At 36.0% G+C, this 15,022-nt stretch overlaps 1 protein-coding gene and 1 long non-coding RNA gene across 6 annotated transcripts in view; one reads left to right on the top strand and one right to left on the bottom strand.

Moving 5' to 3' along the window:
- Positions 1-15,022, bottom strand: part of TRDN (triadin) — a 393,952-nt gene that overhangs the window by 226,260 nt on the left and 152,670 nt on the right. The window contains exon 11 of the mRNA XM_058735145.1: positions 417-421. Coding sequence (XP_058591128.1) covers positions 417-421 — 5 coding nt within the window. The remainder of the gene's footprint in view (positions 1-416; positions 422-15,022) is intronic.
- The window catches only part of LOC131514791 (uncharacterized), a 49,197-nt gene that overhangs the window by 1,324 nt on the left and 32,851 nt on the right, over positions 1-15,022 (top strand). For 3 of the 5 annotated variants that reach the window (XR_009263275.1, XR_009263273.1, XR_009263274.1), the window contains exon 2: positions 7,936-8,041. The exons of the other annotated variants lie outside the window; for them this stretch is intronic. This is a non-coding gene — a long non-coding RNA (uncharacterized LOC131514791). The remainder of the gene's footprint in view (positions 1-7,935; positions 8,042-15,022) is intronic. 5 annotated transcript variants of the gene reach the window in all.

Consider the following 15,022-nt stretch of genomic DNA (forward strand, 5'->3'; position numbering starts at 1 on the left):
ACTTCCATTTACACTCTGCCTGTGATTATGGCCATACACTGAGAGAGTCATGAATAAAAGCAGAAGTCCACAAAAAAGCAGGTATAAATAATGTACTTTAATAACATTTTTATGAATTAGACCTTTAAGCTGTCATTATGGGGCTTACTTTATTCATGGTGAATTCACTTAAAACATCAAATTGAAGATTCTGCATTTCTTCAAGCACTATTGTCTCTATTCTATAGGTGATTTGGCAGCAGTGGAATTAATGGAATTATAAAAGACACAACAATTTAATTATACCCTGCTCAGAATATCCTGCCAATTTCTTTTATGAAAATACTCCTTCCCCTGACTTTTATCTCCCTCAACATTCAACAACACTCTTCCCTTTCCGCCTGACTATGCACCCAAATATTTAATTTCATCCTCACCCTCTCTTCCAAGTTGTTGGCTATTTTGTTTGTGGCAGCTAGAGAAGAGTTAGAACATTTAATACCATTGGTTTTCAGAGGGGGTAGCAATTAAACGTGTCTGTAGAATGTGAACTTATCAGTGTATTGCCTCTCTCTGGCAAAAGTGTCATACGCCCTGAAATGATGGCTCTATATGGCAGGGATCACAGGAATGCAGGTTGAGAGAGAAATCCTCTCCACAAGGAGCAGCTCTGAGCCACAAATATGTTATTAGCTTCTGCATAAATTAACATTAGATGAAAGAAAAATTAAATGACTTACTTTTTACTTTCTAAGCCCTTACAATGGGCTTTTCTCTTGCTTTTAAATGTTTTTATGCCATCTCAAACCCAGAGAATGAACAATAGTTAATTATAATCCTAAAGCTTTCTAAGATGCCTGTTCCCAGCAAAATGGGAAAACAAATGCAAATGTTGGATTTTCAACTTATGTTTTGTTCATCCCCTCTTTTCTTTTCTACTGTAGGGAGTATCCAAATTTTACACTCCAGATGGCTGCTTCTCTTCTAACCTTCTATGGCCAGGATGGATGTATTCTTGGTCCGAGTCATGTAAACAAGGGTGTGTTTGTTCTATAACAATGCATTCCAACACATCTTGCCACTTTCACTTTATTTCTTTAGAGTGGCAAAGGTTGGCCTGGAATCCCACTCATTCCATGAGCATGGGAAGCTTCACACAAGCAGATAAGTTCAATGACAGCAGTGATTATTACAGTTCTCCATTGTTATCATACAGAAGCATGAGGCAAGAGAGAAAGCATGGGTGCTAGCGTGGATGACCTTGGTCTAAGTTCTGTCTCTGACCCTTTCTGGTTATGGGAAATTGGGCAATGTGCTGTGACACACTGAATTTCATTGTCCTCATTTGAAAAATGGGACAGATAAAATCTACTTTGCTGGTTTGTTGTGAAGAATGGAGACACTGAGCTGAAGTGCCTAGACCAGAGGGAATGTTCATAAAATGTTGGCAGCGGGTAGCTATTACGCTATTTTAGAAACAATAAAAATCTGACCACATAGAATCTTCAGTAATTTTTCTAGATACGATATTTATTGATCTATTTAAGAAAATGCACATGAATTCTTATTTTTCTGTATGAAGAGAGGCTGTGTCTGGAATACTTTATATTAAGAAACTTCAGGAAAAAAAGTACATCAGTAGGTTTAACATGTTATGAAGCGGTGCTGTGCTGGAATGAAGCGGATTCCAGTCTTGGTTTCGCTATAATTAGTAGCCGCTGCCTTATGTAACTATGAGTAACTCTTCCATTGTCAACCATAAAAGGCAGGGGAATGAGTAGAGCATATTTAGGGCCCTCTTCACCCATGTATCCCTTTATTCTCCAAATGAAGCATGCTTCTTGCATTATTTCTTAATTTTGCTGGGAGTAGGCAACTTAAAAAAGTTTTAGCTTTGTAAATAGCTACTGTATGTTCTCTGGCCTTGCTGTGGCTTCAAAAATGTTAAATGTGGGAAAAAGTCAGTTTTTAAGGCTTTAAATAAATATACGTGTTATATATATATTCATATATATATATGTATATTTATATATATGAATACATTTACATGAATATATAATGTCAGGTGGTAATAAGGGTCAGGAAAAGAGAGCTTGTTTTGGAAGATTAAAGAATAAGAGGGTGGAAGGAAGCATTGCATTTTTTTTTTTTTAAGGAAGAAGTGTAAATCTTTTAGAATGGGTAAGATTTGAAAAGTGTCTTGAAAAACAGCAGGAGAGCTTTGGGCTATCAGGGAGAACTTTTCAGACGAAGGAAAAGTATCTGCCAAGACCTTGAACATAGAATTTGTTGTTCATGGTATGACTGTCCCATTTTACTGTAAGATAAGAAGCCACTGAGAGGTTTCGAGCAGAGAAATTATATGACGCTGAGTTACATTTTAAGAGGAACTTTGGCTGTCACTGAGTGGTGTTAAGTGACCCATTGGACTGCAATCTTGTATCGAAGAATAAGAAAGTAAAAGAATAAAACACAAATATATGTATATTTTTCTTTTTTCCTTGTTTTCTTCCTCTGAATTATATTTGGGACTCTTGAAGGAATGTAACATTACAGAATCATGGTAGGAGTACCTCACTTTACATTGTAATTAGGTTGCTATGGCAGCAAAGCTCTCTAAATTAAGGACTTCACTTGAATTATCTGGCATAACTAAACTGGCCTGTCCGAACCTGAATCCGATGTCTTTGCCTTAGCTTTTCTGTTAGTGATAGCTGAATTATTCTTGGAAGCCAGCTCCTCTCATTATCAGCTATTAACAACAAACAATTCACAATCAGCAATTCCATCGCACCTTTCAGTGACTGCCTGGAGACTTTTAAAATTACAATTCTCTCAATCAACAGACGTTTATTTTCCCTTATGTCAGACCCCTTGCCAGGGTCTATAGTGTTAAAAGATTCCCTCCGGGAACACTAGGTATGGGAATAAGTGGGGAAGTTTACAATTATAATAAAGACTTTGAAGGATATTCAAGGTAGAATCTAAGGGAACCATCGCAGAGGCCCAAAACCAAGAAGGCCATGTGAAACTTGCAAAAGCTACTTCTGGGGGAAGTAAGCACAGACTGAGTCGGAAATAGCCCGTAGAGCTTGGTTTGGACAGAGGGTGGCCAGTGTTATTGCCACGGCCAGCTGAGGGAACTGAGGTGCAGAGTGACTGCTCCTGTCCTGCAGGCACCTCTTACAAACTCCTTTTTTTTTTTTTTTTAAGTTTATTTTGAGAGAGAGAGCTGGAGCAGGGAAGGGGCACAGAGAGGGAAAGAGAGAATCCCAAACAGGTTCCACACTGTCAGCCCAGAGAACTGTGAGATCATGACCTGAGCTGTAATCAAGAGTTGGATGCTTAACTGGTGGAGCCACCCAGGCGCTGCTGAGAATTCCTAGCGATAATAGTACCATTCACAAAGGAAATGTCCCAAAGGACTCTAGATCTGATCAATGTAAGTCCAAACTTTTTCAAGATACCATAATACAGTTCATTAAGCCTCAAAAGGATTGTGGAGAAGGGATCTCCATAATTATTTTGTATGGTCTGAGCAAGGCAAACATACGTGTTTAAGTTTGGATGGAACGTCACTCATTAAGGTCATAAAGCACTTGACCTTACAGATGTCAGCATTAACTTGGTCCTCAGGTAAAAACTGTATACCTCCTGTAACCTGTGAGGAAATCTGCTCAGGAAAAAGACACTTGCCCAGTTTCCCAAATCCTGTAATTGACATAACAAGGAGTCCAAACTAAAGGATAAACACATCCTGCTCTCGCTGCAAATGGAAAATAAAGCTTGAGGTGGACTTATTCTATTAAAAACTTGCAAGTGAACAGACCCTTAGACAGAAAAGAAGTTCTAGCTTTTGCTTTGTGTTGTCAAACTTATCTTTCAGCTCCCTTATGGCTGACGTTCTCTGACATAATGACAAATTTTTTTCTACTTCTGAATTTAGTATGCAAAAACGAATGCAAAGAGAAAGATTCTTTGATAGCTTTCAAATTGCAAAAAAGTTTCTTATGTTAATTAAACTTGATATTTAAAATGGATAAGATAGATTTCCCTCAAACCTTTCAAAAATGATAAAAGCTTTTTAGATAAGTGATTTCATTACTTTTGAATGGGTTATATTTATATAGATGAAGGTTGCCACATCTGTTTTTTTTTTTCACTTTTCTACCTAGAAGTGCAAGAGCAAAGACAACCTCAGAGTGTCTGTGTGAGTGTGTGTGTGTGTGTGTGTGAGAGAGAGAGAGAGAGAGAGAGAGAGAGAGAGAGAGATGAGAGAGACAGACTCTGGTTTTTCTTTTTCCCTCAATGCTTTTACATTTCAGAAAGTAAATGCTCAAAGCTTATTGACTTTCACTAAGTGAGAAGCTCTCCCTCTTCATACACATCTCTGGATAGCTTTCTATAGTACAATTCCATTTTTTTTGTTCTTTTGTTTTGTGTTTTGTTTTGTTTTGATTTTTTTAGTGCTCCCCACATTTAAGGACTTTGGAAGAGCTCTTTTAACCCCTTTAAAGTTTATTTTTATGCAAAATTATTGCTTCTTTAAGATCTTTTATTGTAAATGTTTCCAATGTGTCTTTCAGTAAAGGTAAGAAAAACATAAAGATAAGATTGTTTTCTAACACCTTTTCATTTTCAGTATCATATTATTTACAAGAGATTACTTTTGCCATATTTTCATCTTAATTTTTTTTATATATATTTATCTGTATCTGGAAATGGATTACAAAAGTATTTCATTACATATGGAATGTTAAGAATGCCTAGAGGGCCTCCCCCAGGGTGTCTCAGTCCATTAAACATCCCACTTAAGCTTAGGTTATGACCTCTTGGTTTGTGAGTTCAAGTCTCCTGTGGGCTCTGTGCTCACCTCTCAGAGCCTGGACCCTGCTTCTGATTCTGTGTCTCCCCCTCTCTTGCCCCTTCCCTGCTCATGCTCTGTCTCTCTCTCCTTCAAAAATAAATAAACATTATTTTTTGAAAGAATGCCTAGAAACATCAGAAAATTAAACTTTTCTTTTTGTGACAAATTCATCAATATTTAGAGAAAAAGCTGGTTATCATTCAAAATTGAAATATATATCCCCTTATAGCACCATTTCAAAGATACTGCTATTTTTATAACAGATCCTTGAGAAGTTAGGACTTGATTTACTAAATAAATTAAAAAGACTGAATAGTTATTTTCAAAAACAATTTGACTTTAAAATTACTAAGAGTTATTGGACATGTGTGTAAGTCTGATTTTCAATGGAAACCTTTCCATTTTTAATAATATGTCTAATGGACATCAATATTAAAAAGGAAACAAGTATCCTTTCAAAGAGTACAACTTTAAAGTTGTAATCATTTTAATATGTTGAATTTGCGTTTATTTTAACTCATGGGCTACATAAATTCCATCCTCTCTCATGAACTATACCAAAGTAGTAACAAAACTTTTTGTTTTCTCTTTCCACATATAAGGTCTATTCTAGTAGATCAAAAATTTTTACATGTTTAATGTTTAAAACATTAAACATAACATTAAACATCAAAACATTACATCAAACAAAAACATTAAAACAATAAATCCTTTATTATGTTACCAGCTGCCAAGACTCTACTCCATTTGGCTAAAACTGACCTGGCTTTAAAGATGCATTTTGTTCTAGAGAAGAAGAAAAGTATCTTTTGGAATTGTAACAAATTCGTCTAAGAGGAGGAAACATTTAGGTTAAGCTGACACAAATAACAAATAAATGTTTTATAAAGAAATACTGGTACTTACAAAGTAGAGCGTTGGAGGGATCCAGTTATTTTTTATAAAATGTTTTATGAGAAAAATTTGCTGGCATGAGAGGTTTTAATCAGAATGCCATAATAAGAAAGCTACTAATAGATCATGTTCACACATATTCACAGCCCACGTCATTCTTAACTTCCTCTCTGTTCCTTTATAGATCAAAATACTGGGTAAAAACTACTTTCTTGATACGATGATAAAAGTTATGAGAGAACAAATAACAGATTCTAATCAACAAATGGCTCCTTTACTCTTTCCTGCTTTGTGGATGCCACCCCTTGATCCCCACCATAAACACTCCTGCTGGAGGGTCAAATCAGATCAACCCTAACTATACTGTTAGATGTGTAGGGGTAGAAAAAACTTCCCTTACACATAGGTCAATAGGAAAAAGTAAATGTCTCAGAAAAAAAGTCTTTCCAATAATCAGTGGTGGGAAGTCAGAACCAAATGACAAGAGAGAAAAATTCTAGAGACACAAGTTTCTTATGAAATATATTTAATTCCTATTAAAATGTATTTATATTTCATAATCCACAAAAAACTCCCATTTCTTTCCCTTCTTCTTTCCCTTTTTCTTGACATTCTTCCACTTGCTTAAGATAGTCCCTCTCTCTTTGTCTCTGTCTCCCTCTGCCCCTCCCCCACTCGTGTGTGTGTGTGTGTGTGTGTGTGTGTGCGCGCGCACTCTCTCTCTCCATTCCTCTACCTCTTCAGGCTTAGGACTGATAGAGCCTTCCTGTTTTTGCTAGCCCTGGGATGTCTCACCATACCTCTGCATCTTGATATGCCAGGGACCCTTACATACTCAACAAGCCCCAAACTGAGCTCATTATCATCTCTCCAAACCTGTTCTTCTTCTTAATGCCATTCATTTACTCAGGTCACACAGACTTTAGCAATCATGCTCAACCTTAACACTTAACTGCCAGTCTTAAAATAATGCAAACAGTCTAAACCTGGATATGAGACACCTGGCTTCTAATTCCAATTACAGTTGACCCTTGAACAACATTTGAATCACACTGGTTCACTTACAAATGGATTTTTTTAATAAATAGAGTATAAATATACAGTAGTATAAATACAGTAGTATAAATATATTTTCTCTCTTATGATTTTCTTAATAACCTTTTTTCTAGTTTCCTTTAAGAATACAGTATATAATACATATAAAATATGTATTATCAGCTATTTATGTATCAATAAGGATTCCAGTCAACAGTAGGTTATTAATACTTAAGTTTTCTAGCAGTCAAAAGTTATACATGGATTTGTGACTGCTTGGAGGGGGCGAGCAGTGCCTTAGATCTCCACATTATTTGAAGGTCAATTGTATATCACTGTTATAGCTGTGTTCTCCTAGGCAATTTACTTGATTTCTCTGATCAGCTCTAAATTCTAAAATGATGTGAAATCATATGTACTGCTTGGAGTTGTTCTGAGGGTTAAATGGAATTGCTCAAAAGAAAAGTAGCATAATTTTTCCTCATGAGCAGTAGTCTCCTATTATTGTCTCATCTCCAGACCCCCATCTCCACCCCTCAGCTATCCATTCTTTCTATGGCTGACGCAATAAATCTAAAATGTGAATCTGATCATACTCCTTCTTTGCTCAATTGCTTTAGCAGGCTCATGTAGTCTGTGAGGTGGCATAAAATCTTTAGCTGTGTGTACAAAACCCTTCAGGATATGAACCAAATTCTATACTAAGAAATTATATAGAGTTTCACATATACTGACTAATGCCACTAACGCATTATCTTCTAGAGATACCAATTAAAACTACCATAATATTTAATGATTTATTATACATATAAGAGAAATTTCCTGATAAAAATAATAACAATAATAGCAATTAATGGCTGAGTACCTAACTGTGCTAAAAAATGTGCTAAGTTGTTATACACATTATTTCATTTAGTTGTGTTAAGTTTCTAAGTTAAATAACTAGTGAAAGTAGTTTGGTTTATATATTTTATCAAAATTAATACCTAAAGGTCAATTCCATCAAAAATTGCTGAAAGAGATAAGTTTATTTCACCACAAAACAAAGAAAAATATTATATTGGCCTAAAGTTCAATAAAATTCATTGTGTCATAGACTTAATGGAATAAGAACTGGGGCCAAATTTCTATTTTATTATTTTATGCTCTTTGCTTCTTAGGATATATCTCACTGAAGAGCTAAGGTGATAAAGTTCTTGGTTTAATAGAATTGTAAATAAAACATTACTAGCTCCTGTAGAACATTGTCCTCGGATTCATCTTATGGTAAGAAATAATTTTATAATAAGTTTCCTATAATGCTTCATTCTCCTCTACACAAATCCTACCAAACCACTCTTTATGGCCCAATGCAAGTCTTGTGATTTCATTGTATAGCCTCGCCTCACTCATATCTCATCTTCATCCTAACTTTTACAGCTTTTATGGTCTGTACAACTTGCTTCTGTACATCAGTAAATAATGCATCGTGGTACTATTCATTGCATAGGGGCATGCCTGGTTGTCCCAAGTAGATATCTCTATCCAGACCACAAGCATACTGTAAACATCTCTGGTAGCTATTTAACCTCTATACAAAGCCATTAAGTCCTCCCTCTGCTCTTAAGGCAGTTAATTACCAACCCATCAGCCTGAAAACAATAAGCTTAAAATCTTTGGGTGGAAGTAAAAAGGGACTTAAAGAGACCATTTAGGGGAACCTGGGTGACTCAGTCAGTTAAGTATGTGATTTCAGGTCATGATCTCATGATTCATGGGTTCAAGCCCCACATCATGCTCTGTGCTGACAGCTCAGACCCTGGAGCCTGCTTAAGATCCTGTGTCCCCCTCTCTCTCTCTCTCTGCCCCTCCCCTGCTCACACTCTGTCTCTCTCTCTCTCTCTCTCTCTCTCTCAAAAATAAACATCAAACAAACATTTTAAAGAAAGAGACCATTTAAGTTCTGTCCCCACACGTTACAGGTGAAGAAATGGAGATCCTAAAAAGTCAGTTGATTTGTCAAAGGTCATATAACTGATTAGTGTCAAAGCTGGGATTAGAAGCTGAGTCCTTGGCCTTCTCTCTAGAGTTCTTTTGCCCACATATGGATGATGGCATTTATTATATTATTTACAATTGCCGTACTAAGTACCAATTGTATATTTATTCAAGAAGATGATAGGGTATACAGTATTTATTTACCTTATTATATTTGCCTTTATTTATGTAAATTATATGTTTATAATGGAATATTAAAAGTAACTTAAGCATAAGATATATAGTTAATAAAGGATCACATAACTTCTTTCCACATATTTGCCACAATAGACAAGTTGTGACAATTTTACATTAAATGTTGAATAATTACATGTGAGTAGAAATTTTCTATTCTTTAGAGAACAATGACAACAAAAAACAAAAAACATGATGTTGTGGGGGATGTCCATGTTGAGTAGGGGGAAAGAAAAAAATCTTTTCGCATTGTTGATTAAAAAATAATGGGATCATACCTGGTAACTGTGCTTCTACTACGATTTTATGAAGCAACTTTTTTTTTTTTTTTGGTGATGGGGTGAGGTTGGAAAATGTTGCCTGAAGCTGTTTGTTTAATCACTGAGGATTCTGTCTGAGAGGAGTCAGGGGCTAATTCCTCCTGAGAAATACAGTTCTGATGAACATTTGATGATAAAGTGGCTAAACATAAGAATAACCTAAAGTTAATATAACAGTTGCCATTTCTTTGGGGGAGGAACTCAGTAGATAAGCTCTCTTAATGAGGTAAGTGGTAGCTTTAGTGGCTCTTTGAACCTGCAGTCTTTTGAGCCCCAGGAGAGCTCCCAGTGGATATGGGAATTCTGTCACAAAATGTAATACTGTTTTAGAAAGAATGTGAGAATTAATATTATATTTAAGTTAGTCCCTTTTAAGTTATATCCATATTTAATGCCAATTGACAATGTCAGAAATGATTACATGATGTGATTGTTATATGAGATTTGTTTAATGCTATTGTAGCCAACTTTCCATGGCCAGACATATCCTAAAAAATATAGGAGGAGTCAAAGGAAACAACTGATTTAATATACAATCAGTCCTCACATCCAAATATTTAAAGCAATAAAAACTTCATTATGATGTGCAAAGCATGTGATGTGGGGAGAGGAGCGAAGTTAAAGGACGGCAAGATACATTTTCAAGGCATGAGACAAATAGCTTGAGAAGCACACCAAGATTTCCAAGAAGGAAGTGTGTGCTGTGAGAAACTGATTTTCCTTGTTTTCAGTGCCATGAAAACACAACAGAAGCTTTTAAGGGCCTCACAGACATGAGAGCAGTTTCATTCACAGCAAGGTCCATAATTTTTTAAAATCTGTTAAAATTCTAAACTGTTGTCAATGTCCTGTGAACAAACTTAATAATCCAGTGTATAGATAAGCTCTACTTTCTTAAAACAAAAAAAAATGCAAAATATGTTTAAGCTCCCACATTTTACCTGTTCTATCTGTATTCCTCAAATCAAATAGCATACGTTAGTGCCACATGCAGTTTCCTTTTTACGTAATGCCATTTTCTTGCAACTTGGTCCTAAGGAAGTTTCAGACTAAAATAGTGCATCAAGGACTGTGCATAATCAACCTCACTAAAAACAGCTTGATTAATACTAAATATGTCCTAGTTCCTAATCAATTATGTTAATGAAGTTGCAGGCACATCTGCAAGCCTTGACAAAGCCCATGATCTCAGCATCGCCTGATAGCATGGACTCCTTGGGAACCTGTTCAGGGCCAGTGTCCTCAGCATAAAGACTCTTTCTCTGGGAGTAAAAGGAGATACTAGCAAAAGCCCTGTAATCCTGCATCATTATGTTATTCACTTAAACACCATATTGGGTTCCAGGATAAAATGTCAAATTAAATAGCTCTTTAATAGAACAATAGAAGCCTAAGTGTCCCACTTTACAAATGACACATCCTTTTCCAAGTGACAGACTGATAGGCAAAACATTTTCTACTTGGTGTTTTATGAACCTCTTGTAGGAGATAAACTGGAGCCAAACACTTGAATAATCTATCAAAATCTGTCTCAAATTGGGGAATTGGAGTTCCTTGATTTATGTCCATATCCCAACAGCAACAACAACAACAGAATTAGAATCCAATGAAACTTAAGGTGACACTATTATTTATAGGCTATCCCTTGTCCTGTGAACATTGGGGCAGTGACAGAGTCACTCGTCAGTTTTTTGTCAAATTATCTCCAGTAACACAAGCTCTTATAGTCCAAATGCCAAACAAAATGTGACTCTGAACTCTCTCTGTCTCTGTCTCTCTCTCTGTCAAGTTCTGAGCATTTTTTTCTAAATAATCTGCTTACTAGCTAGGTAAATGATATACAATAATTGCTAGTGATGAGTTTACTCAGTTTTGGTTTTATTATTTTCAGTATAACTCAGTTACATTTGAGTCCAGTTAAGACATTTTTAAAAATATTTAACTCCTATCAATATCAAGCATATGCAAAAGATGATACAAGTTGGGAATTTATACTGGTGAGAAACCACATATAATAGAAATGCAAAGGCAAATCATCAACTACGCAAAAAGAAATATTTAAACAACTCTAATTGTATAAGGTAAACATTTAAGCGGCTAATTTACTAATAATGAGGCTCAGAGGTTACCAAGTGCTAAGGACTGAATTGTGTCTCCTCCAAATACACACATGAAGCCCTAACCCCCATATGACTGTACTGGATGGAGATGGGGCCTTTAGGAGGTAATCAAGCTTAAATGAGGTCGTAAGAGAGGAGCCGTGATCCCATAGAACTGTGTCCCAAGGACAGGAAGAGCCACTTGAGCTCTCTCTTCACCATGTGAAGATAGCAAGGAGTAGATGTCTACAAGCCAGGACATGGGCTTTTTCCAGAAACCTGACCATCATGGCACTCTGATCTCAGACTTCCATCCTAAAGAACTATGAGAAGTTTCCGTTGCGTAAGCTACCTGATCTGTTGTGTTTTGTCTGGCAGCTCTTGCAAACCAAGACATCCAGTGCTGATCAGGAATTTAAGAAATTATAATATCGAGAGGAATTGTCTTCACATAATGGTCACACACAGAAATGACATCAAGAGCCAAATGAGTGAATGGGTGAAACAGAGGTGTGGCAGTTGATGGAAACAATGGGAAACTCCCCATATTCAAGATGACCACACTTAAAAATCAGTACGTAGAAAACTTGTGTGGACCCAATAAAATGTGTGTGCGGCAGTTTTGGATGGGAGACAAAGGTTTCAAACCTGGGACTAGTCCTGGACTGTTCTCTAAAAATTCAGGAAGCATTGTTGATTTGGAGTCTTGGAGTAAGATTTTACAAGTACTTTACATTAAATTGTGATCTCTAATGACCAAAAAAATTCTTTTTTTTTTTTAGATGGGTATTGATATACCACTGATTAACAGATGATACAGGATTTTATTTAAAGCTTAAAGCTACTAGTTCATTCCATTTGTGTAGCTGGCCAAATCAAAATATTTTACATACTGTACACTAGGTTATTATAATTTGCAAGTATAATGTAACCTTTCCCCCCATTCCCACTGGCATTTCTCTTGCTCTCTTACAAGCCTTTCTAGAATGCTTAGGTACTTGACTTGAAAACTATTGTTCTTTCCCAGACAAGTAACAGTCAAAATTTCTCCATGGGTGACATTTTAGTCATTCTGAAGGACATTTGGCCAATTACAGGTCATTTAGGTGACTAGTACTAAATTAAAAGCATTTTTAGAAATATTTAATTGCTCTCCACTTCCCTCTAAATCACCTAGGGATTTGCTACTGAGATGGAGTCCTAGACCAGAAGCATCAGCAAACATTGGGAGCTTGGTAAAAATGCAGAATCTCAGGCCCCACACTAGACTTACCAAATTTGAATCTACAGTTTCACAAGAGCCCTAGGAGATTTGTGCGCACACTAAATTTTAAGAAGCATTGCTAGGTTTCTCTATACTAAGATCAGAACATGATGTTTCTATCACAGAACTTCATGAAATCTAAAGCACAACACTTTATGTCTTCATCTTCCAAAACTTGTTGAGGCCTCAGAAGACATGAAGGTAGGAGCCTCAAATGCTAATGTCTTCATAGCAGTATATGAGAAAGATCCTTGGGCATAGAACTAGAAATTCTGGGCTGGAAACCCAGATCTGCTATTTACTAACTTAGCATAAATAAATAAATTTCAAACCTACATTTGTTAATCCTTAATAATGTGTACTTTACAAGGTTTTGAAATATCAAATGTAAAATTCATATAAGTACAGAAAACATAATATTCTAAATAAATATGAGTTGCAGAGAGCATAACTGCAGGTGTGACTTGGTCAGGATCTGGACAGAAGGTGCATAGAACATGCTGATGTCAGAACACAACCAAAGGAAAACATCACCTGCCCAGCTACCCAAATCCTTCCCTGGCAATTAGCTGTGTGAAATATAAATGAATAGCCAAAAGGATCATTTGGTCTGTAGTCAATTGGATAATGCATCTCTCACAAAGGCATTCAGATTAAATTAAATTAATTAATTTCATTTAATTAAAATAAAATAGAAAAGACTATTTGAAACAGGCTACCAAGTTTAGGTGTTTGGTATAAAACAGTTTGTTGGATCTGTAAGGTTTTTTTACACATGGACGTAAACCAAAGGTTCTCAAAATTTAGTGTGTATAAGATTCAACTGAGGAGCTTGATAAAAATAGAGATTTCTTTCCTCTCTGAATTGCCAGAGAATCTGATATGTTAGGTCTAAGATATGGTGGGAATATGAATTTTTAAGAAGCTTCACAGTTGATTTTGGTGCTGACGATCTGCAAACTATTCTTTGTGAAAAGTTGTCTTAAATCAATAAAATGCAGTTGAAGGAGAATTCCTAAGTTTATGAATATCAAACACAGTAATAATAATTGAAATATTTGTAGCTCTATTCTGTCTTTACAAGACCTCTCTGTGACAGGTAATATGAGTATCAGTATTTTACCAATAAACAGGCTAAAAGTTTAGTTACTGCATTTGTTCCTCCAGGTAGAAAATGGCAAAATCAGAATTTGGATACAGATCTGTGTGATTCTAGAGCACAGGCTGTAAATCACTATTTTCAGAGACACAGAATTCCCACAATCCCTCTAGGTAACAAGAAATGTTCAATAAGACCTGGTCCCCTTTGTAAGAGGGGTTTGGATACATGAAATGAACTGAACTTCTCAGACATTTCCTCCTCATTATGGAGCTTCATCTGGGGATGGGGTTTGGGGGATAGAAGATAAGTAAGGCATAGAGGAAAGGACAGTTTACATGAGTATATAATTCCAGATAACAGCCATATAATATTTTCTGGAGTTCCATGTGCCAATTTAGCATGGTCTGCTCAGTAATTCTACCTGGAAGCCCATGCGAAACTGTCGTGTACCAGTCTGTCCTAAACACATGACCATCCTGCTTCTCCTCACCAGGCCTGTTTTATTTCAGTGGTTTCCCATCTTAGTTAACTGCACCTCTGTCCACCTCGATATCTAATTCAGAAAGCCGGAGTCATTTTAATTACTTGTTGCATCTCCGCATGTATAGTAATCAGATACTTTAACCAACTGATTCCCTTTCGGTACTTTTCTGATCTACCTGCTCTCTCCAACTGTTACATCACTGTTAAGTGCTTGCATTACAACTTAGTTGGACTATTCTCTTCTCAAGTGTCTGCAATCACTCTCATACCACCTGTCTAGACCAGCAAGATGGCAGTCAAATTGTCCTTTTAAAATGAACATATCTATCTCACCTATGGGAAATTCCTTATCGTCTAAAGAAAAAAAATTACTTAGCTGAGGTGAAAATATTTTGCTTGTGTATGTACAAAATATCTCTGGAAGGAGCTAACATTGGTTGCCTACAAGGAGAACTGTGTAGTTAGTTCATAGGGCCAGAAGGGAAACTTTCCACTAGCTTACATCATTTTTGTAATTTTTAAAATTTGAACCATGTAAACATGTCAAAAATTTTAAAAGGAAATAAAAATTCCTTAGCTGGGTGAAATAGCATGATATCAGAGATCTGCAAAAGTAATAAAAATATAAGCAGTAAAAAAAAGGAAGAAAAAAGGAAAGAAAAGAAAGTTTGGATAAGTAAGAATAGAAAATGTTGATAAATGTATCTGCAGGCTGAGTATATTGCAGATTTATTTTACTATTCAATGCTTTATAATAAAAATTTAAAG

The sequence above is a fragment of the Neofelis nebulosa genome, chromosome 6 (genome assembly GCF_028018385.1).
Source record: "Neofelis nebulosa isolate mNeoNeb1 chromosome 6, mNeoNeb1.pri, whole genome shotgun sequence".
NCBI lineage: Eukaryota > Metazoa > Chordata > Mammalia > Carnivora > Felidae > Neofelis > Neofelis nebulosa.